At 36.6% G+C, this 24,240-nt stretch overlaps 1 protein-coding gene across 3 annotated transcripts in view; it reads left to right on the forward strand.

Annotated features, from left to right (window-relative positions):
- Nucleotides 1-24,240, forward strand: part of LRBA (LPS responsive beige-like anchor protein) — a 364,153-nt gene that overhangs the window by 333,124 nt on the left and 6,789 nt on the right. For all 3 annotated transcript variants that reach the window (XM_066186497.1, XM_066186498.1, XM_066186496.1), the window contains 4 exons: nucleotides 186-341; nucleotides 3,769-3,936; nucleotides 19,815-19,916; nucleotides 21,123-21,337. In XM_066186497.1, coding sequence (XP_066042594.1) covers nucleotides 186-341; nucleotides 3,769-3,936; nucleotides 19,815-19,916; nucleotides 21,123-21,337 — 641 coding nt within the window. The remainder of the gene's footprint in view (nucleotides 1-185; nucleotides 342-3,768; nucleotides 3,937-19,814; nucleotides 19,917-21,122; nucleotides 21,338-24,240) is intronic.

Consider the following 24,240-nt stretch of genomic DNA (forward strand, 5'->3'; position numbering starts at 1 on the left):
TGTAATGAGTATTTTATAGTAGAATTAGAAAGAAGATGTCCCTGCCACAAAAAAAAAACAAAAACAAAAAAAAGAAGTAACAGAAGTGAGGAATGTATTTGGTGTGAATGTAAGTTTCTAAATTGTGCTTCTGTTCTGTGAATGAGGATGCTAAAATGTCTTGGTCTGTATGTTTTTGTGTTCAGCCAGCAATACAGGTATGCACAGGAGGCAAATCACTGACCTTTTAGACCAAAGCATTCAGGTGCATTCCCAGTGTTTTGTCATCACCTCTGACAATCGTTACATCTTGGTCTGTGGCTTCTGGGACAAGAGTTTCCGTGTTTACTCTACTGACTCAGGTAATGTATTTTTTAAATATGGAAACAGCCTAGAAGATTTCTTTTCCCTGTTTAGCCTACTGTTTCAAATAAAGGATGAGGGGTGGAGTGTGTATTTATTCCCCTGTTAATATTTGTTGACTCTTTCCTTGCCTACTGCTGCCATGTATTGTGTGCTGTCGTTTTTGTGGAATGATGGCAAATGTGAGAGAAGGAGCTCTGGATTAGACTGAGCTGCACACTTCAAACTTACAGGACAGGGCTGTCTGCTCTTGCTCTGTAGTTTTCCCAGGTGAGAGTTTGTGTGAAGCCTGGCATACCAGGAGAGTTAATTATTCCTAAAGTATTTACTTGAATTGAAGTCTGGTTGGTTTTCAGCACCAGAGAACTGAGTTTTTTTAGGAAATACAGGCAAGTACCATAGAATAAGAAGAGAAGTCTTGAAATCTGGTGAAAGAATACTTATGAAAGCCTTTGAAAGCTGTGCCATACTAGAAGAATTGATTTGGAGCCACTGAATTCTTTTATATAACATAAAGTGATCGATAGAATGGGCAGCAGTTAAATTAGTCTGTCAGCTGGAGTGTGTCCAAACCATTGAAGTCATGCATGTGTCATGCTAAATAGAAAAGAATCTTTCAGTGTAGGAGCTACAGGAATTTAAAAGCCATGGAACCCCAGGAAAAACTAGGTGTGATTTTTTTTTTCCCTTTCATTGTCTTATAATGGAAATAGGGACCTCACTGCAAGGTACTTCTTTGGGATTAATGACCCAGTGTGGTTAATGTGTGTGTGCCATCAAGCTTTCCAGTAGGTTATTAATCCCTAGGGAATACCCTACATGTTTGTCATCGTTTCTTCAATATATTAGTTAGCAGTGTTTTTCACACTTGGCAAACCAAAATGTCTGACAAAAAAGAATGGTCTTGCATGAAAATCTGTCAAGACTTTAGATCTTGTGGTGTACTTCAGTGTTTCTGTCATTTTTACGATTTTAAAGCCTTAAGTATAAAGGAGAAGTTCCATTTACGTAATATTGACTGCCCCCAATTCATTATACAGACATCTTGTTAGACCCTTCTTAGGTTAATTTTCTCATTGATGAAAATAAATTTACATAAAATTGTGAATTTAAAGTGGATCTTCAGAAGGGATAGCTAGCAGTGATAAATATTCAGTGTGTATTCTTGATTTAAATGAATGGAGAAATAATTCTATTATATCAAAGGATGCGTTTTACTTTACACCTATAGAAGGAACTTGTATGGTTTTGGTAGCCTTGTCCTGTATCAATCTGAATTACAAATATCTCTTTAAATTATTTCCTCTGTGTATGGCAGATTCACCAGGCACCTTGTTATTACCATAGCCAATCAGGGTGTAAAAATACCATTGTCAGAAAAGTTTCAGATTTTTCTCTTCTATTTGTCAATATAGCAACTCTAGCTTAAATGAAGTGAATTCAGATGTAGTTTACTTTGCTTCAAATTGAAATGAGAATATAGTAGGGAAATATTTTGAAATCAGCAGAACATCAAGGGGAAAAGATGATGTGATCAGTAATGCATAAAGGCAAGTGATCACAAGTGTTGAATTCAATTACATTTTAGCACTTGCATAAAAAAAAAAGAACCATTTTCCTATTAGATCTTGGGTTTGTTTGTTTGTTTTTAATAGGAAATACTTTCAACTTAAATCATGGGTTCTCAACACGGCCAGTATAGCAGACATACAATAAAACCTTCCTCCAGCAGTGGGAATGACTTCTAGACAGTGTTTCAGCTTCAGTACTGCAGAGTACTGAGTCTTATTTTTCTTTTAATTATTTGTATCACAGCTGTCAAATAAAACCTTAACTAGAAAATTTTTTCTGTCAAAAAGGGATGTCTGAGTGCAAATGGAAAAGTTTGATATTACTGTATAGAGAGGATAGCTCATGTAAAAGGGAACGGGAAAGTTTGAGGAACTCTTATGAAATGAGTCATTTATTGTTTTTAGCAATATAAAATAGCAAAATCTTATTTTTTGTTTTGATGAAATTCATTGAATCCTTGGCTGCACAGTAACAAAATAAAACTAACCAGGCAGAAATAACCTTGTAAAGTGCTTGTTTTCTAGAACAGAACCTATAAAATTAGAAATAATTGAGAAGGAGTGCTCTATAACTCAGTGATGTTTACAGCATAAACTTGGATTCTAAAAGTATAAGTTACCCCAGGTAATGTCAGTACAACTGAAAAATATATCACATAATTATTTGATCCCTGAGTAACTTACCCTTGCACTACAAGGTGGGTAAGAGTGCAGCCAGGGATTTGCTCTTGCCCACTCAGAAATGGCTCATATGTAGCAATTCAACTCAATTTCCCTTGGAAGGTTAGAGCTGGCCTGATAAATTTTGACAGTGTTTTATTTTGGATCTGATGTACAGGTTTCCTTTAAATTACATCTTGGTTTGTTTTTTTTTTTTCTTCATTACTGAAGTAGTTTCCCCTCTTTTTTTGTAGATATTCATATATATCTGTTGTTTTTTTCCTGGTTTTCTTCACTTTACTGCAATTACCTTTTTGATCTTGTTATGAATCAGGCTGTTAATGCTATTTTTGTTCTTTCCTAAGAACCACTCCCTTAAGTCTTTTGTTCCCATTAATTGTTATTCAGTCAATGTATATTTTTACAGTGCTTTTGTACTGTGTACAAAGAGGCTGTGGACTGTTCCCTATTACCCATATTAAGGACCAATAGTTTTTAATTCATGCACCAAAATATTTTATTAAAATATGCTAGATCCCAACACTGATCTGTGCTACTATTTTATAAAATGCTTTTCAGAACTTTTTATTTAATTTTGTTTTTATTTATTTATATTCAGAAACACGGTAGTCTGTATTTCCTGTTTCTTTTTTTCACCTCTCTTGCCAATCCTTACAAAGCTATCACTCTTTTTCCCTTCTGTTCCTCCTCATTCTTTATTCAGCCCAAAGCACAAATGGATGCATCGTCATTTGGGCTGAGAAAGCCAGGGTCACACGCTGGAGGCATCACACATCACGCTTTCTTGTGTCATTGGGTGCAGGATTTGTCCTGGCCCCTGCTACCTGAAGGGGCTGAGTAGGGGCATGAGAAAAGTGTGTGTGTGTGTGTTCTTTATTGTGCTTCCTCAAGATCTGCAATTCCTGAGCTTCAGCAAACTCAGTTCCACTTTTGAACAAAGTATAATATTGAGAGACTGCAAGTATTTTTTTTGTATGGATTATATGGACTACTGCACTTTTAAATAAATTCCCACCAAATAAATAAAGAAAAAATAGTACTCCCCACTACTGTTCTATTTTGAACCTTTTTAATTTTTTGGATAAAGAAAATATTTCTAAAATACTTTATAATGTATTTAATTTGTCTTAGAATAAGAAGGTAGTTTTAAAAGAATCCATTTGCTGTGTTCCAGGTAAACTGATGCAAGTAGTGTTTGGCCACTGGGATGTTGTGACCTGTCTGGCTCGTTCCGAGTCCTACATTGGAGGGAATTGTTACATCCTCTCAGGATCCCGGGATGCAACCTTGCTGCTCTGGTACTGGAATGGCAAAACCAACATCATCGGTGATAACCCAAGAGGTAAGAAAAAAAACAAAATAAACCTCCCTGGTTTATGAGGACATTGTCTCAAAATGCCCTTGAGCAACACTTTATAGGATGGAATTTTAGGTAGAATGCTACATGCCCAATCCTCACAATCACGTACGAGGCGTTCTGATTGATTCCAGTGCAAGCAACAGGGCTCACACCATATAACCAAACTGATAAGGCAGAGTAACCCTGTTCCAGCCTCATTCAGTTTTAACCCCTCCCCACCCAAACTCACCTTGCGCTTGCCAAAGTGTTTATTCTCTTCCATCTTGCACCATTTCCCAGGAATTCCTGAATCCTGTCTTTTACTCATGAAGATTCTCTCTTAACTCTATAAAATACAGTGAGCCACTATGACTGTACAACCCTGTATTATGTAACAGGAAAGGTGGAAAGTGACCTTGGTTTATGTCAGTTTCACTCCACACACACAAAAAATTAATTTCTGATCCCCAAAGCAAAGAAAAAGTCAGACATGCAGTTGAGAAAAAGCCTGGAGTAAGCCATTTTAGAGGAATGAGGGGCTTTCAAGACAACCTGTGAGAGCTTATATACATAAATTGAAGGGAACATCATAGCCAAATAGAGGTCCTGTTCAGCAGAAAAAAAATGCCCTGAAGGGAAGGGAAAGAAGAGGATATTCTGCCCTATGAAGAGTATTTCTTAGGTTTTCTTCCATTCATTTAAGGTCTTTTCTGACCCTGTTTAAATAGTAGTAAAAACTGCTCTGCAGAGGGCAAAATGGACATCTGAAATGCAAGAAGTGGTATTAGATCTGTCATATATTGCAGCTATAGCTGGCACACAGTTTTATATAATCAAAACAATACCTGACATCTTCCAAATTAATCAATTTGGTGAAGTTGTGTGTTCCATATTCAATCTGTTGCTCATCTGGAGTCACTTGAATTTGAAACACAGAGGTGGCTTGACTGAAATTGCATCCGGTGAGTGACTTTGAAGAAGCACAACTAATTAATATCAGAACGAATATCTGAATTTAACTTGCAAATTATTTGATGTTGACTGTGAAAGCCATTCAAAAGTTGAACAATATGCAGCTCAATTCACACAGTTGCAGAATCTTAGGGCAGAGGATGTGTGGAAACTATCCCTATTATCCTTCCAAGCAGCCTTGGTCAAGAGATGGCAGTTTTTCTGGCAAGTGGCTAGCAGAGTTTTATGAGCATCTTTAAATAAATATGACTTTGCTTGAGGGGAAAAAAAAAATCTCTGTGAATACTTCATACATATTTTGCAGACTGTCAATTTAAAGAAAATGCAAACTCTGTGTTATTTTTGCAGACCTCGTGAACTTGGAAACTCCAAAGAGTTTACAGATTCCTAAGCGTGCCTTGAGAAGTTGTACTTGTCTCACATTTGCCAGGCTTGCCTGCTGTGTGAACAAAACCTTGAGGCTATAGGCTCCTTGATCACCCTAGCAGATCATTTGCTGATGTTCTGTACCTACTATTTATCTCAAATATGTAGATTTTGTTACAATCTATTGACTGTCCTCTCCAATGCAGATTTCTAAATTATTGGAATTTTGCAGTTTTCAGAGGTAATGCCAGGCAATTCTAGCTGCTCTTTAAAATCAAACAGTAGCTACCTGGTAAGTCTCTGTGCTTGTTGTTCTATCAGACTTGGACTTTTCGGGACTTGCAATGTCTCCTGTGTTTACTAACTGGCTTTATGTAAGGTTTTTTTGTGATACAGCCTGCCTGGAAACCTCTGTTATCAATCGGAATCTTGTGGCACTATGCGTAGTCCTTGACATGGGTATAGACAGTTCCTGCTTCAAAGAGATGGTAATCTGGGGTGTTTAATTCTTCCCAGAAATAGCTGTCTGTAGGCTTCTCTGTTCAGTCAAAAACTTTTTTGAAAAGACAAATGAAAAGAGCTGTTTCTGCTTAGTTCTGATTTTGTCAGAAACTGAAAGCACCAGCAGACTTTTTGGGTTCTGAGCCCTGTTACTGCAGCTGTAACTTCCATCCATTTGCAGGAGGTTGATATTTAACTGGTCTCATGTTTTTCTGTATTTGAAGCTTACGATTCTTTTACCTCAAAATATAGTTTATTCATGCATTCAAAGAGCACTGTTCACTGGAATTTTACATACTCTCAAAGTTGGTATTTCTTTTCTATTTGTTCTCTATTTAATTATCTCTAATGTCCACCTTAAGATGACTTCACAGCAATGTGCATCTATTGGTACTTTACCAAATCATGGTTCCAGAGCAGTTTCAAGAAAAAGGGATTTAAACCAGGGAGTGTTTCTTTCCTCCTCTCATAGTACCTGTTGCCTCAGATGTACTTCAGCCAGCAGGCTGACATGATCCATCTACTCTAAATAATATCCCATTAGGCAACTGTTATTCCACCAGTTACATTTTATTTAGGTTCACTTTTTTGATTTCTTTACTCTCACAGACCTGGCCTCTGGATCTCTGGCTCTGTATATTCATGTTTTAGAATGATACTTAAGTTGGAAAGCCAGGTGGGCTATGGCACACATGATAAGTGAGTGGCTTGGTATTCTTTATAAGTGGCTTGGTATTCTTTATAAAGGACAATTTTCTGGCTAACTTGACTGTATTGAAAAATCCTCTGATTTTGGTCTAACAGAAGAAAAACCTTACTGAAATACTAATTATTTACGTAATTTAGCTTTTAACTTTGAGGCTGACTTTATAAAGAAGTTACAGCCACGGAGTATCACTATCTTATTTAGTTTCTCCCCAGTACCTCTTAAATGCATTGATCAATGTAAACCAAATCTGACAAATTGAGGTCTCAGAGATAGGAAATTTCTACATGGGACACATCTGGTGGAAACTATTTTATTTTTCACAAAACAGCTTGATTACATTTAGGTTAAATAACTTTTTCCTTCTCAAATTAAAACCTGAAATGAAAAAAAAAAAAGATTTCATTTTGCTCTTTGATCAAATGTAGAGTTTTTCTCTTTCTAAATAAATTGGTTTTGAAAATGTTAAAGCGTTGCACTACTCCACTTGGGAGCACAAGCCTTTTTTGATGCAAAAATGTTTCTGGGGACAATTTCTGACCAAGCCTTGGAATAATTCAGAACAGAGCGAAGGACCTGAAGTAGTTATATCCTTTGGAATAGCCTTGAGCCGTTTTGCTTTCACATTAATTAGCATAATTTACTGTGGAGATGTAAAGTCACTTTGCATAGTGCAAGGGGCTTTTCCTTTTCTCTCCTTGGCATGTGGCTGGCTTGGGGGAGGTGGGAGGGAGAGGATGTGTCCCTCCCCTCGGTACTCCTTGGAGCCCATGTGTGATCTGTGGCACACAAAGTTGGCTTCTGCATATTTAGAGGCTCCAAGGCACCACTTGGAGATGTGACATTATGCAGCAGGTCTTGTGTGGTAGAATGTGTGGAGATTCCTGGGAGAGGGCTGTGGAAAGATGCTGTGTTTTGTTCTTGCCCAGCCTAAGGAGGTGGAGGGGCGGGCGAGAAGTGAGGGGTGAGAGGAGGGATTGTGTGAGGGCTGGAGAAAAGAGATGAGAGAATTCATTTGCATACAAATGGTGAGCATCACTTTCAGATCCCACTTTCGCTTTGAAGCTCAAGTGGCAACTCCTGGTGTTTGGACATTTCCTAGGCTGGGGGATCGCATTTTCCTTTGTAATCACAGAACCATAGGAAACAGGGCGGGCAGGAGCTTTGGTCACCTGATCTATTCTCTTTTCCCAATGAGGGCTTAACTATGCCAAAACCAGTCTCCCCTGACGTTTGTCCAATCTTCCCTTAAAAACTTCAGCAAATACATTTTTGGGCCTTAGAAGCCCCGTCCTTAGCAGTCTGTTCCCAGTGTTCAGCCTAGTATCCAGTTCTTTTTGCAGCAGTTGCATTCAGTCATCTTTTATCTGTTTTTCCTTTGTGTAAAGAACAGATTATTTCCTTCTTGCAGCTACTTCCAGTTATTTGGATTGCCATGACCTGCAATTCTTTGCCTCCAACTTTATTAGCTCAAATCTTTGTTTTTTGCCATAAGTCATGTTTTTCCAGACCTCTGATTTTTTTTGTGTGTTACTCTCTTTTTGTGTCTTCCTCAGAGTAGACCCAGGAATGCAGCTGAAGCCTTTCCAGTAATAAATAGAAAAGGACCTGTTTTACAGACCAGTACTTTTCACATCCCCAGGGAATATCTGTTTCTTTCAAAACACCATGACACTGTCAATTCTTTTAAGGGCATGAGCCAGTATGAATTTCAGCGTTTTCTGAAGAATCTACACACTTGTGTCTCCTCTGTGTAGTTTAGCTATGGAATCTCATCTTCAAACTTCCTGAAGTGTTTTTTGGTTTTTTTTTTTTTGACTGTTTCTCCAATTTGTCAAACTTACTTTGAATTCTCATCCTGTCTTCCAGCAGCCTTGCAGCAACTCATATCTGCAAATATACTTTGCAGTCTTATTCTATTAAATTGGTCATTAAAGCAAATGTCAGCTAGTACACAGTTCAGGAATGCCCATCGATACATTTACCATTTTGACAATGAATAGCTTTCTGAATATAACTTTCCAATGTATCATAGTATCTTCTGGATGTGTGCTTCCCTGTTTTCCTTAAGAAATTGATTAAGTGGAACAGCGCTGGAATTCTTACTAAAGTAAAAATACGTGATGTCTCCCTGAACACATCCTGTTACTTTGCCATTGCAAGAAAAAATAGCTTTGATGTGATTTGTGCAGAACAAATCCAAATCCGCTGTTACTCATCTACTTGTTTTCTTGTAGGAAATTGTATGTATAGATATAAAAATGTAAATGTTCTGCCAGTATTTCTTTTGTTTGTTGGGAATAAGCGGACTGCTCTCTGTTTTTTCTTTTTCCTGCTTCTTAAACAGCACAAGACTTTTTTTTAGTCTTGCAGAACCCCACCAAATATCCATGAAACAATTGTTACAACTCTGGGATTATGTACCTTCATTGTCACAGTGTCCTCAACTCACTATTATCAGGCCAATTGAGTGCCAAACATCTACCTCATTCAGGTATTCTCTAGCTGAGAGAACAGTTTTCACTGCTGGTTTTACCTGGGTTTGCTGTCTGACTGCAACTGACCTTTTCTTGAAGTCCTTTGTGTGGCATCATCTAGTGGTATTGCTTGCTCTTACTGACAAGCCAACTTCTTGAGAAAACTTGGCATATTTTTGTGTTTTTAGAATGGTATTCCTGGTGTCCCTGTTAGTTACATCTCATCTATGTGTGGTTCTGTGGGGTTTGTCTCTTTGCTCATACCTTGTTGCTTACACTGTTTCAGAAATACCTCATTTTTTTTGATCTTTCTGCCTGACTTTCCTGTGTCAAAGTCACTGGAGAACTCTTGAGTTGTGCCAGCTGGGATCTTGTCTGCCTTATCCCTGTGCTGCATTCATTAGTATCCTTACTACCTTTTCCTTTATTTTCTGTAGGCATAACTGCCCATGAGATCTTACAGAAGGATGTTCTGTATCTATTGAAACCTGTTTACCCAAAATACTTCAGGAACTATCTTGTCCTTGATCTCCTCCTTATAAAGTGTATTGAACGTTCTCTTATCTTTGCCTCTGTCATGTAAATTGCTTTCAGCAAGGTGTTTTTAAATTTTTCTTTATTGGTTATAATCATATTTTGAAGGTCATCTCTAGCTGTTACATATTAAAAATTGCCATTGAATCTGTTTCTACACACATACCTGTGGTGTTCCTTTACGAACACATGATTTTGTAGTTGGAATATCCTATTTTCTCCAGTTTTCTTTAATAATCCCTCACCTACATGGACCAGGTAAAGGCCAATCATGAATGCTAGTGAATGTAAATCTCTGTCTTCAAGGTTTTGGGTTTTTCACTGTAGCTATTTTGTTTGGATGTACTTTCTTGAAGGGACAGTTTGTGGTGGTGAATTTGTCTTAATACTGTTTACACTTCTAAAATGGTTTGTGCTTAAAAAATGGTAGGCATTTCTATAGTCTAGTGGAAGATAAAGTGTTTTTCTGCTATTCTTGCTCTTTATTCAAAGAATAAAGAAGATATGGTTCTGTTGCTTTCAAATATCTACAAACGTGTCCACAATTAGATTTTAGTTTTCATGTTTTGAAAAAACCAAAATATTTTTAATTAGAAATTTAATTTGCTAAGGAAATTAAGGCTTCACTGATAAAAATCTTCAGTGCTATGAAATGTATAGTCTGTGTGTAACTGTATCACTACTGCTAATACTAATGGGCTCTCTTCTGAGTTATTGCATTGATCTTCCACACATATGTGAATAAAACAAATTATATTACCTCTTTTATGTTAGCCCATAAAACTAGAAAATGTTACTCTCTGTATGTATCACATTTGCATCACGAGGACTATGGGGGTGCTTTCATTGCATAGCTTTATATTTTTTAGAGGGTACTATATTCAGGTATTCTGAAGTGTGGGAAATAAATGGGTTTAGTGGTGTAGCTGTGTAGCAGGACTCGAGTGAATGTAAGCGCCTGATTTCATATTTAAAAATACACTTGCTGTATTTAACTAAGATTTAATTAGGAAGATTCACTGAACAGTTTTGCTGTTGAAAATGTGTAGAATATCTCCCTCAGATGCAAATTTTTTAAATGCATAATCTTTTCAATTTACAAAATATGAAATCTCCCAAAGGGTTAAAAATTTAATCACATTTCGTATCTTGCTGAGGAACAGTCTTGTTCCTATCCAAGCTACTTTTAAAAGAAACTGCATTTTGGTTTAATTTTTATTTAGCTAGAATTCCTAAATAAATATTTGAATACCTGCAAGACTTTTATCAATTAACATTATTAATATTATTATGAAATACATACAATATGTATAGTGTATATATTATAAAGTTATTATTTACTATTAACATTAAAGCTATGCTCTTGAGACTAGAGAAATCATTAATTTAAATTGTATTGGTGATCACAGTAAAAGGTAAAACATCTGTATTTCATCAACTGCTGCAGACGTTTTTCAGTTGTAAAATTTAAACTTTTTGAGAGTTCTTCATAATTAATTATTAAAGTGGACAATGCAAGCAATTTAAACTTTGAAACTATACCTGAGGAGCATCTTTGTGTTGGTTGACTGAAGAATAATGTCATGTGTTACAATTTCTTTGTACTCAGACAAACTAATCTTGTTGAATTAGTTGAATTCTGTGAGGACTTGCACAGATGCTTCTCTCTGCACACAGTGAACAGTCACACTGATTTCAAGCAGGTCATGTGTCTGCTGTTAACTCAGTAGCCAAAAAATCCCTCTTTGCCCTCTTCCCTCGTCCTCAACTTGAATTAACCTACATCTTGGTTCCCAGGTCTGCATGATCTGGACTTCTATTTTCAAAATTCGTTTCAAAACCAGTGGAAGTACAGAAGATGAGGATCCACATTTCCAAAGAATGTTTGTAGCATAAATATTTATTTAGAATTCTAATTATTATTTTTTAAAATTTGAAAGTAATTGCCTTAACAGCAGCTTCTCTTAAAAATTGAATTAGGAAACAGTTGTAAAAAGCTTACCTGTTAGTGTTCCCTTTTTCATTTATCTTGCTAAGTAGCAGGAGTATCAAAATGTCCATAAATCACTAATCAGGCTAGTTAGTGATGGAAATTCTCCCATTACTGTTACTTTCTGTCTACCAGAGTAGCTAAAAATTTTCAGAGCCTCAAAATACTAAAATATGTTTGGAATTGCTGCAGCTATAAAGGCAATAGTCCACTGAAGTCAGCCTGGTAGGAAAGAAGGAGTGTTGCTCCAGCACCGAGTTTTAGGACAGTCTGCACATGCTCCTTTAGGTGCTCAATAGCACTGTTATTTTTTTACCCCTGCAAGCATATTATACATTATTGTGTGAGCCCTTCTTAAAAAAATAGCCAGTAAATAATTCAGGGTTATTGTAACGTTGCTTTACTGCAGATGTAACAAATATTCTTTGTTTCTCAAAAATGGCAGGACAGAACAATGTTATATGCAAAGCCAGAGTCCTGCAGCACCATCTGCTGGCATCCAGTTGAAGCTGATCTCAGAACTGGATGCTAAGCACTATCTAGTAAAAATTAAAAATACCTATTCACATTTTGGAGGCAAAAATAAAATTTGTTTGTATTATAATTTTTTATCCTTTTTGTTGAAATTACAATGAGAAAATAGAATGTGAATTCAAGTTCAACATATGAACTGAAACAGAAATAGGTCAGGCATGTTTTGTTAAGTGGGACCATAAAAAGAAATGGAGTACCTTTTTCTTTTTACTATAAAGGGCTTTAACAGGCACAATGTTACATTTTTCTGTGTGTGTTGCAAGTCCAGTTCAGTGCAAAGTATATGAAAGAGAAGATCCACAAAGCTTGGAAAAAGTATCTGTGACATGTTTTTGAAAAGCATAGCAACCACTAAATATTCTTTCACCTAAGATTTTTTGCACTGTTCAATGTTAGCCTTGAAAGCCTCATGCTAGGCTAGTGGACAGAGCCCCTGATGCTGTAACTGTTCCCTGTAACTTCACAGGTAACAAGGACTGGGGCAATCTGCGTGAATCTGGAACAGACCCTTAAATTCTGCAGCCACAAAAGGTCACTGTCCTTTCTTCTTTCAGCTGTAACACATTGATACCTCAAAGAGTTTGAGGCCTCATTGAACCACATTGTATGGAGGCCTCCAAGTACTCTGTAAATCACATAGAAATAATGGTTCTACCTTGCACATATTAAACTGTGCAAAAAAAGATGAGGAATAACAGGTGGATGAATTCTGGTATATCTGGAATCTGCAATGGTGGCGCACAAGCCAGATGTAATTTTTCATTTATGTAATGCCAAAAGTCGTGTCATAGATACCTGTGGGGGCAAGGTCTTCATTGAAAAGAACTTGCAATAGCATTCACAGGTAGTTTGGAAAGCAGCTAAATAGCCACAGTGGTAGTGATGAGCATGTAAGTTTGTGTGCCAGAAATATTTGTTTTGGCTAAAAGTATGTCCTACAGTATTAAGTGTTGTAAACATCCTTGTTTTCAGCTGGCTAAGAGCAGCGTGTGTTTCAGGACTTGTCAATCGGTAATTCAAAGAAACTTTGTAGAGCAAGTTTTGAGGCAACCAAGGACGTATGTATTTTGAGACTGGAAACACAGGATGTGTTTTTGGATGCTGCTGTTTTGGCAGTATCCAGCTTCAGGTGTTACTAAAACGGGATGCATGAAATTTCCAGCAGGATAAAGTTATTTAATACTCCATGATGCAGCACAGACCTTTGAGTTCCAGGAAAAATGATGCTGTATTTATGACTTGCAACTAATAGTTGATGTGGTAAAAGGAATTATATTCAGATGGTAAATGAGTATAACCTTAATATGTACCATATACAGAGTTGTGGGGTGATGTGCTAATGCATCACTTTTATTTACCTCGGTTGCTTGCTGAGAAAAAATACCATTCAGTTTAAAGTCTATACCATGTAAGACAGAACAGAGGAGTGCAGAAGATATAACAGTTTATAGTTTAGAAAAAGATCACAGCGTAAATGTTATAAAAATTATTTGATCAATACAATAATCCTGACTTGCGTGAGAAATAATTTTTTTACGTGTTTCTGGGTTGAAATTCTAGTAGTAACACTAGCACCATGGAGATACTGGAGTTATGGCCTGCCTCATTGAAAAAGTATCTGGTTTAAAGAGTTACTTGTAAGAAGACAGCTAACTTACGTATTCTCTGAACTTGGTGTATGCCATCAGCACTCCCAGATACATTGGTAAGCATCTCTCCAGTACAGCATACTACTGGTGGTAGTATTGGTTTGAAATGACCTTTATAAAAGTAATCAAATAGCTCAAGCACAGACTTTAAAAAAATATTTTGATGTAGTTTATTAAACGGAAATAAAAACGTCATAAAAATATGCCAAACTGAGTGGAGTTGTCATAGAAAACCTTTCATCTCAGATTATATTTTGCCCAAGTTATGAAATACTGTATAGGTTTTAACTAGATGTAGTTATCTTAGTTTATCTTACAACAATTCCTCAGTAGCTGCTATTTCTGACTGAAATAATTGCTTGTTTGTTTTTTTTTTCCTTTTCTGTTTAGGTTTGTTGTCTTTTTTCTTGAACTCACTAGGTAATGGTACTATAAACCAAAAGAGAGAAATATGAAGAAAATAGATTATTTTTTCAGCATAAACAAAAAAAGCCCATTCATAAACCTGCTTTAGAACATTCTCAGACAAAAACGACATTGTTCTAAAACTTCAAAGCTGCCATTTAAGTAACAGTTTATGAAGTTGGGATGGTGCAAATATTAAAATATTAGTGTACTCTGACCCTGAATATTCACCTGCAGATACTTTCCAGGGGCTTCAAAAAGGCCTGGGTTCAGTGGGAGGAGTCCTGCTGAATGACTTCCAGGACTTGAAGCAGATGAACCCCCACTAAGGGAGAACCTGATCCAGAAAGTTTTGTGTTGCACATGGTGTAGGAATTAAGAGAGTGGGGATTATTGACTTTTGAAGTCTGAATTGTAATACCCAGTTTATGGAAGCCTTTTAGATCATCTTCTTTATTCTGTTTGTTTTGAAAATGTAATTTTTTTGTGACACAGCACATATGAAAAATCTCTCATTAATACTGAACAAATGTTGGTCACTTGTTGCACTGAGTGACACTGAGGGAAGTGCAGTAAGCCCTCCTTGTTTAAATTTACTGAAACAAATCCTACAAGATAAATCTAATGTATTTTTTTCTTACTGAACAAACTACAGCATCTCCTGTGCTTTGCATGTTTAGACCTTGCTTCAGGATAGAATGATAAATTGTTCAAAGATGTTGTTCCTTTTTCAGAAAATACAGGGTTGAAGTGTATTTTTACAAAACTGAAACTTGCATCTTGGCATAAGGTTGTACTTTTTGTGATAAAATAAGTCTGAACAGATGGGAAGTAGTTTAAAGGAATTAAGAGGAAATGCTGATGGAGTGTCATGTGAAGAACCAGACAACAATGAAGTTCCTATATAGTATGAAAATAAAATATTTTTATATAGAAATTCTTATTTACAAAAAAAAAGATTATTCAAAATGAAGCTTTAGGAATACTAAAGTGATTTTGTGTAGTATCACTTAAGTAAGATCTCTCATCCCTCAGGTAACTTTCTGTGCCAGTGAAATGGGGTTCTAATCATTTGGCTGATTATGTGATCTATAACTAATGTCAGTGCACAGACTTTATATAATATTAGACAGTTATCACTTCAGTGCAATTAAAAGTCTGAGGCCTGCTATATAACCAAAATAGGACCTTAGCAGAAAAGCAGTTTTCTTGATTTACCTACATTTTGCTGAGAGTATTTTTGTCTAGGTGTCCTATATTCTGTACATACATCTGTACTTCCCATGTTTATTTCAAACCTTTTATTGCTTTCTTCATTTTTTAATCATAAAAAGCAACTTCCAAATTGGGAAATTTTAAAAATTAATTTTAGAAGGCCTTCCTCACATGTGTAGTTCGGTTTGGTTGATGTATCATTCTGAGAAAGCACTCAATCACTTTTGCAAGAAATAGATAAAAAGACAAATGAACTAATTCTTCATTTAATTTGGATTTTATATTGACATAAAATTGCATAATTAATTTGCCATTTAAAAGTGCCCCACAGCCTCTGCAATCAGAGAATAATTTAGAAATGGCTGTTTAGGTCTCTGTGCCTTAAAATAATTAATTGTCTTCTCAGCATGAAACATAAAAAGAAGCACAGTCAAATATTTTATATTTTAATGTGTTGCATAATATTATCTCACCCATAAATAGTAGGAAGAAAATCTCATATTTCATCATGTGGTAAGTTTTTTAGCTAATCTCTCATTTAGTTTCTTTTTAAGGGGGGTATTTTTCTTCAAATAAATTCTTGTGTTTGGCTCAGCTTTTACAGCTTAGTGCTGAAAATAAAGCAAGCAGCCATTTCAGGAATTTGCTGATGGATTTAAAATGTCATGATCCTGCTTTGTATTGTAACATCACCAAAGCTGAAAAAAAATAGCAGAGAGAGACCCAGTAATACAAACCAATTTCTTGTTCTCTCCAGTAAGGCTTTTCTTCTTCTGGATGTCATTAAACTGGAAGAAAGTTTTGACTTTGCCGTAATCCCACTGTTCCTTTTTAAACATAGTCTCCAAAAGCCTAGCATTTTTTCACTGATATATCACCACAGGCTGACATGATATGATGTGCTCTTTTATCTTCTGAAGCTTGAATTTTATGATTTAAAATGTACTTTAGTCACTTAAGTAAGAGTGATATTTTATGTTATTTTCTATGGGAAAACAGCTTTGCAGAAATTATTTATTGGAATGTAGGTGAGTTCTTTGGAAATAATTTGAATGGTTGCTGCAAAGGTAAAGTATTCTGTCCATTACTGGAAAGTAACTTTATGTGTGCCTCCTGTGACTTAAATAAATCATTGATGGCATTTGTAGCAATGGGAATGTGGCATTAAGAATGTTGCAGTATTCTGCTCCAAGCAACAATCCAGTGATGGGATAGTCTGAGGATATCACTGTATCCTACACTGAGAAAAGCACATCTGTAAAACTATTGTGTCATGGTTATTAGTGCTAGGATTTGAACTATCTTTAATTTCATTTGACTTGTTCATCTTCCTTAAGGATCTCCATAAAGATTCTCTGAGTATTCTTTTCAGCCCTTACTTAGGGTTTGCATCAGTGGTCGTAAACCTGCTTAGCGGACAAAGACTCTCTTCCCTTTGAAGTCACTTCCCTAGCTTTTCAAAAGGCTCTGCAAGTCTGTTCTCCTAAAACAATTTAGAAAAGTTTGAAGTGGTGCCCCTTAAACCAGCAGCAAAATAAAATTTTCTCTTTGCATTATTGAAAACCATGACAATCTTTTGAAGCAATAACAGTTTAAAAGCTTTTAAAGAAATCTGTTCTGCTCTATGACCAGCTTTTAAGCTGACCCTATTATTTGGGAAATCAGAGGCTTGGAAGCCCCTAAATACTTGACATTCTTATCAAAGGAATCAGCCTGACTTTTCACAGGACTCTTCTTTTACAGTATCTATTCAATTCTGATGGTCTTTAAAGATACTACTTAGTTTTCTTCTTCTTTTGTTTGTTTGGGTTGGGTAGTGGTTGGGTTTTTTGTTTGCTTGGTTTTTTGTTTTTGTTGTTTGGTTTTTGTTTTTGTGTTTATTTCAAATATAATTTAGGAAACAGTAGATACACCGTGAAACTCTGATCCTTCCACCTGTAGATTTATACTCTGTTATGTTTAAAATCAAGTCCAAATTCTGAAAAAAAAAGACGGTGAATGTTATGTTGGCAATTTTATTTTCTGTGAACTGTGAGATAAATCAAGCAGTAGAAAATGAGCATATATATATAAAGGTCTTATCCCCTACATTTAATGGATGTAGTTGCTGACAGCCTTATGCAGATAAAGATAATGTAGTTGTTGTAAGCAATAAGTTTACTCTCATGATTTTGTTTGTCTGGAGGTCCTAATAATTCATTCAGGCATTGGTTCTCATAAGTGCTTCTAACTCCAACATCTTGCATTCATTACCTACTGCAATGTTGTGTACTTAAAACTTGTCTGATTTCAAAAGTTTCATTAATGTGAAGTCTATAGTTAGATTAATTCCTTGCTGATCTATGCGAGTATGTATTAATTGAGTTTCTGAAAGCAGAAGAAAGCAATAAAACCAGAATATCAAAATTTTGCAAACACAGGCATCTCATTTAAAAGAAAACAAACTAACAAGACCTTTAAACACACTAAGCTGCCACATACTAGGGCTTGGGAAGGGACGGGGAGAAAGAATTGGGTTGGCAACATTAAATTGTTACTGGGTAGACTCTTATGGTTGCTGTTACAATTTCCTCTAAAACTGCAGGTTTGTGGCTTGGCTACATAGAGTTCATTTATGAATCTTCTGAGGTGCCCAGCTCATGTTTTGGGGATCAAAGTTCAAGAGAGCAACTTTGCTCTGAAAGGTTTGTGAGCAGAATTCACAGGATCAGCCACCTGAGACTTACCTAGAAGTCATTAAATCCACCCTTATGCTTCTAATTTGTTGGGAGTTTTTTCCTTTGCTCCTGAACTGTCTGCCATACTTCCTGGACTTGAGTCTGTTTTTTCAAACATCATATGAAACCAAAGTGACAGCTTCTAGTGACTGTTCCTTAAGAGATTAGGACAATTCAGCAAGTTGCTCCAAAGCATGTTCACATTTGAAATGCTGGCAACATACATGCCTGGCTGTGTACATGTATGCACACACATATAAAATATCAGTGGCTATATCTAAGAAGAGATAGATAGATTTACTTTTCAGGATGTTATATTGCTGATACAAATTGTAACAGTAACTGCAGAATAAATCAAATTTTTGAAAGGTCAAAATTCTTGATTTGAGACTTTGTCAGAGATTATGACCTTTACTTAAAAGCCACTGGAATTTGGCAGCTGCACAGATGTTTTGGGAGGTGGTATAAATGGTCTGAGAAAAAACATTTATGCAAGCCCAGATCTTAAACCTCTTTTGCAGAAAGGTCTCTCAGTGTACACATTCAGGGTCTGAGAAGCTATCCCTTTAAGTATAGCTCCATGATTTCTAGTAACGCTCAGTACCAGTATTGCTGGTGGTGCTCTACGTGGACAGATTAATGTCATTATGCTGGGTTTTTCTTTTAAAAAGTTGCAACCCCAAATGTAATTGGATTGATGCTAATTTAGTAACTGATGGAGTCAATTGGTCCCAGTATTACTGTGTGTCTTTGTAAAACTATCTCCTCTTTTTTAAGTGGAATAAAAAAAAGGTTAATGTACCTCTGCTTTACTGCCTTATTGGTGCATCACATATCATCATTCACTGTGAAGTGAAATTATTCCCTGCTGCTTAAAAACTCTAAACCTTTTGAAAACTACATGACAGCACTGCCCAAGAAACATCCTTTCGAGTTTAAATGCTTTGTAGAATGCTGTGAATGAGATAATTATATGGTAATACAAAAGTAAGATTGTAATTTTTGTGAAATGCCAGCACTCTGGACAAGAGCAGTGAATGACCTGTGAGCAAAGTTATAAAACTATTAAATGGCTTTATAGCATTTGCTTACCCTTATTCTGCCTTGACCTGGAAAATAATGTTTTTTGCTTTAAATGTGCCGGTTGTACAATTATTCTTTTTTTTTTTTTTTTTTTTTGTATCCATCCATATGTGTTTGATTATAAAAAGAATCACCAAAACCAAATACAGTTCCTGTAGCAGAGAAATGTATAACAGGAGCATTAATGCTGGGTTTGAGTGGGACTTTTTTGTAAATTCATTGGAAATTCATATTGACTGTGGTCCAAGCTCCACATCTTGCAAAGAACTAGACTTCAGGCTGAGGTTTCAGCATTGTTATTAAAATAAAATCAATCACTGGAAATTTTCCTTCATCTTTGGGCACTTCAGGTGTTTTCTCTTGATAGCTACTGTAGCGATACTTGCATTTATTGATGCCTGTTGTAGGAAAGGGTAGTAATTGACTTAAGTCTCTCCCTCCACAAAATGTAAATTAGAGGGAGAGACAGAGGGAGGAGAAACCAACTTTGGTTGGTTTTACTGCACACCTGACTTTCATATTACTGCGTTAGTAAATATGCAGGCAGAGTGCTGCTGCTGTACAACACAGGTAGGGGTACCACACTCCCATATGCAAACAGGAGCATTGAAGTGATTTGTAAGCAACAGGATCTCAAAGACCAAGGAAACAGAAGGTGCTTCAGTGATGGAAAGCAGTGATTTTGGGAATAGATTGTAACTAAGGATTGCTTTTATTGTTTTTTCACTGAAGGTGATTTCGCAACTCCTCGAGCAGTTCTGACAGGACACGACTACGAGATCACCTGTGCTGCCATTTGTGCTGAGCTTGGCCTGGTAATAAGTGGTTCAAAAGGTAAGGTAGCTCCTGTCATTTCTTTCTTGTGAAGCTATAATCCTAATGCCAAGAGGAATATAGTCTCAGGTGGCAGAATTTATAAAATTTATGGTGGCTTTATTTCTAACCTTTTTTTTTAGTTGCTATGGAACTTGAATCTTAAACATGTTAAACCTGATGGTAGTTCAGACATTTATAAGAAGAGGTAATCACATCAGTTTCCCTCCTGATTGGTATTTCTGTTTGTTTATCCAGTGTGTAATTGCATATAGCATAGTTGGATACAGGCTTTGAGGACCAGGATGGTGAAGAGTGGCTGTTATGGATAACTTCTCAAAAAAGGGAAGCAAAAATTATTTTGAGAGAAAGAGAATGTGTGGACTGTTTGTTTGATCAGGGGTGTGTATAAACTACCGGTAATTCTGTTCAGGCTCTTTCATCTTGGCTGCAAAGCCTCTAATATGATCCATTTGTGTTCTCAAAGATGTGCTTTTAGCAGGCAGATTATAAAGAATGATGTTGATTCTGTGGATATTCTTTATAATTCTCTTATTTGCTTAATTGTCTGCAATTATTTTTAACCTGTAAATTTCTTGGAATTATTATCTTTCTACTTTAGTGTTTCTAAAGTAGCTACTCAGAGACACTTCCTCAGAGCTGGGTGTACTCGTGGTCTGTGCCTGTGTGCATTTCTGTGTGCAAACAGAACAGTGTGTTCATGCGTGTGAACTCATGAGGCTTATAAGCAAAGCAGGTATTTGTCAAAATATGTTAAAAAAGCAAATATTTAGTGGGTCATGTATGGCTTAGAGTCTTAATATGAGAACATACACTTGTGGAATACCTGCATATGTAAATTCATTACCCTTAGCTCTGTGTGTGTCTTTGTGTTTTAAAAATCTCCTTTCAAGGGTAATCAGTGTGATTAATTATTCAAAATTAAATAATCTCAAAATTAACTACTATCTGCTTTAAAAGAAAATCCACAGAAGGCAATCTAGGCACTCTAAAATACCTTAATGCAAAGCTTTTAAGGGATAAGCTGTTTATCTTAGTGTCTGGCACCCTTAAAGTCATAGGCAATTCACCTAAACATGGTAACAATCATTATAAAGTAGTATAATACTGACTATTCAAGTAGAAGCCATGAGTTATTATTTGAAAAATGATGTCTTTAATTGAGTGTATAAATCAATAACCTGAGGTTCTATTCTGTCTCACTAGAAGGACCATGTCTCATACATTCTATGAATGGAGATCTACTGAGGACATTAGAAGGTCCTGAAAGATTACAAGGTCCCGAAAGCTGCCTGAGACCAAAACTTATTCAAGCTTCCAGAGAAGGCCACTGTGTCATATATTATGAAAACGGCCTCTTCTGTGTGTTCAGTGTGAATGGGAGACTGCAGGCCACTATGGAAACAGATGACAAGATAAGGGTGAGTGTCCTCAAATGTTTGCTGTCAGCTCCACGGGGAAAAGCTGTCAGTGTTGGAGTTGTGTGGAGACTCTTTCTATAGCCAGACCATAAATATGTGATCAAAGCATAGCAGCATTCTGAAAACATATACTCTTAATAACATTAGGAGGAGTTTTTTAGGGTTTTAACTGTAAAAAAACTCTGTTCATAAAGTAAGAAATACTGTGTAGGCATTTCCTTGAGCTGGAGAATACAAATATTACTAATTGCTGACCAGGAGAGGCTGTGCTGCATCTTTACTTTTGAGTCTGAAGGCAGGAGGTCAGTGGACGTGGTATTTTGGATGTTAGTTTCCCCTTTCTTTTGGCATCTCTGACTGCATTCCTGCATCCTGGTTCAGCTAGCATGTGTTGTGCTAAGCTCCAGGAAGTTTACAGGGATATGTCTATACTTCAACTCTTTCAGCCCCTTGGCATTTGCTAAGCAGGCAGCAGAGTTCCACATTTTTAGCTGAAACAGACATGGAACAAGTCCATAACTATGCAGGAGGCATTTTAAGCTTATAGCTTTATGGAAATTATTTTATAATACAAAAGGAAGGTGTCTTCCCAGTTTCTGTGTAATCGTACCTATGAAACAGAACAGAAGCTGCCAGCTGTAGTGCAGTACCACACCTCCGAGCTGATTTTTGTGATCTGATGGAAGATCCCAGGAACTCAGCTGCCTGGATTTCCAATGTGCTCTTCAGTTGAAAACTCTCAAAAGACTTTCCTTTATTTGGATTACACGTGTCAGGAAGAAAATCCCTCTCTGCCATCATGTTTTTTTCTACAGAATTATTGGCATTCTTTCAGCTGTTGTGCAAAGTTGTGAGAACTTCTTTCCATGCTAAAAATGGAAGAATGTGTCAATGTGTTTTAAAGAATTTTGGTCTTCACTATTTGCACCTTATAATTCGTATGGAGCTGCCTCATTAGCATTGAAGTTTCTGATACAGTTCAATATATTCCACTTAAAACCTTCTAAAACTCCTTTCGTGTACTGTGCTCTGCTAATCCAGTATCCCTATGTCATCCATTCAAAATGTCAGCCATGCCGGTGGTGGAATATGCAGAAATAACATAGTGAGAATGCAGTCTACTGGGGTTAGGGGGCATTTGACTTCTGTGTTCTGTGGCAGCCACAAGTGCAGGTTTGAGGCTGGGGAAGTGAAGCAGGAATGTGTATATTTCTGTCCCCAGACATTTTTCCAAATTAATGTAGATTTTTGCATCAATTCCCTGAAATTGTACCTTTGGCTGTCCTTGTACAAATACTTCTGAGATTTTCAGCCTGCCCTTCATCTCAGAGTTCTTTCCATAAAGCAAGACTATATCACAATGTTTTCTCTTTTTACATTAATAATGTTGATAATCTGTCACTTTCAGTTGTGATTATGTTGTCAGCTAGGCCGGCAAATCTGTAAAATATCTAGAAATCCCTTGCCGGCTAAAACAATTTCTGTAGTGTTTCAGTCAGTACCCACAGCTTTAGGAACGTTGCTGGAGGCAATGGAAGTTCTGCTCTCTGTGGGCCAGAATTATGTTTGTAGAGGGGTTTGGGGTTTATTTTGTTTTGTTTTGTTTTCTTTCTCTCCCAGTGGTTCCAGCTGAGCTTTACGCTTAAACAACCTACAGCGTCTCTGCCAGTGCTTCTGCACTACATCATCACTGAAGGAGAGTGGCAACTGCATGATTAAAGTGGGGCATTTAAAATGAATAGCACCTACCCATGGGCTGTGCTGACAAACTCTCTTCACTGGCTTTTGCTTGGGGAGGATAGAAAAAGGAAGGAAAAGGGTCATAAGTGTGGAATTTGTAATGTAAAAGCTTTGGTTTTCCTGTGTCATTATGGGCTGGTATTTCAGGACGCTGTTGGCAAGACTAGCAGTTTTCAATAGTGACGTTGGGATCAACATTCTGATTTTATTTCTTGTATTCTTGTGCTAGAAAACTGCCAGAAAAAATTCAGACCCTCTGGGGAAATTCAAGGTCTAATCAATGCCTTCCACCTGTTTTTGTTTTAAATACTGTATTGCTCAGTGGAGCTTAGGCATATCACAGTACATCTACCATGTAGTGTTTAGATATCTTAATGAATACCTTTAACTCTAAATAGTGTGCTTGTTCTGAAAGGTAAAGTTATTTTACCCTAAACAAAGACTGTATGCTGTTTCACCCAGAGGAACCAATTTATTTTCCTTTCCTGAGTCTGTTTTGAAATGTGGAAGTACTCACAAGACTCCTGTTGCTGTAAGCCAGGGCTGTCACAGTGTTAGCTCTGCCTTTTTACAAAGCACTGCCATTCAAAAACCTGAAAAGTTAAAAGGGATTTGTGCAAAGTTTTGAGACTTTCCAATGAAATACAAGTCAGAAATGCAGCTTTCAGAGCATTGCTGAAATTGTGTGCTTTGGGGATTATTTGAGAGTCTGAAGCTCATGTTGTGAGAAAGATTACTTGCAGGATTGTTTCAGTTTCATACCTAGCAGAATTGCAGATAAACTACGCTGGGGAAAAGCAGAACAGTAAAATTGATTCATGTCGTCCTCTATACCAGCTGGAGTACTTGGGAGTAAAAGCATCCTTTCGTTTGTTAATCTTGAAGGGAGTATCATGAAACTGAAATGTTGACAGGGTCACCTTTTTCTTCCATTCATTCCTTCATCCCTTCATTCATTCCTTCATCCCTTCATATTTAAATGTATATAGGCAAGTGGCTGAGAAATTTATTTATAAACAATAAAAATTAAATAAATCAACATCTTCATGACAAGCCAATGACTTAGTAAAATTGCATAGGTATTAGTAAGGGTTCAAAGCCTGTACTTCATTTAATCAAAAGACCACAAAACCTACTGTATGTTGCAGGTAGTGGAAGAGTTA

The sequence above is a fragment of the Chamaea fasciata genome, unplaced genomic scaffold, assembly GCF_029207755.1.
Source record: "Chamaea fasciata isolate MVZ Bird 193981 ecotype frontalis unplaced genomic scaffold, bChaFas1.0.hap1 SCAF_6, whole genome shotgun sequence".
Taxonomy (NCBI): Eukaryota; Metazoa; Chordata; class Aves; order Passeriformes; family Sylviidae; genus Chamaea; species Chamaea fasciata.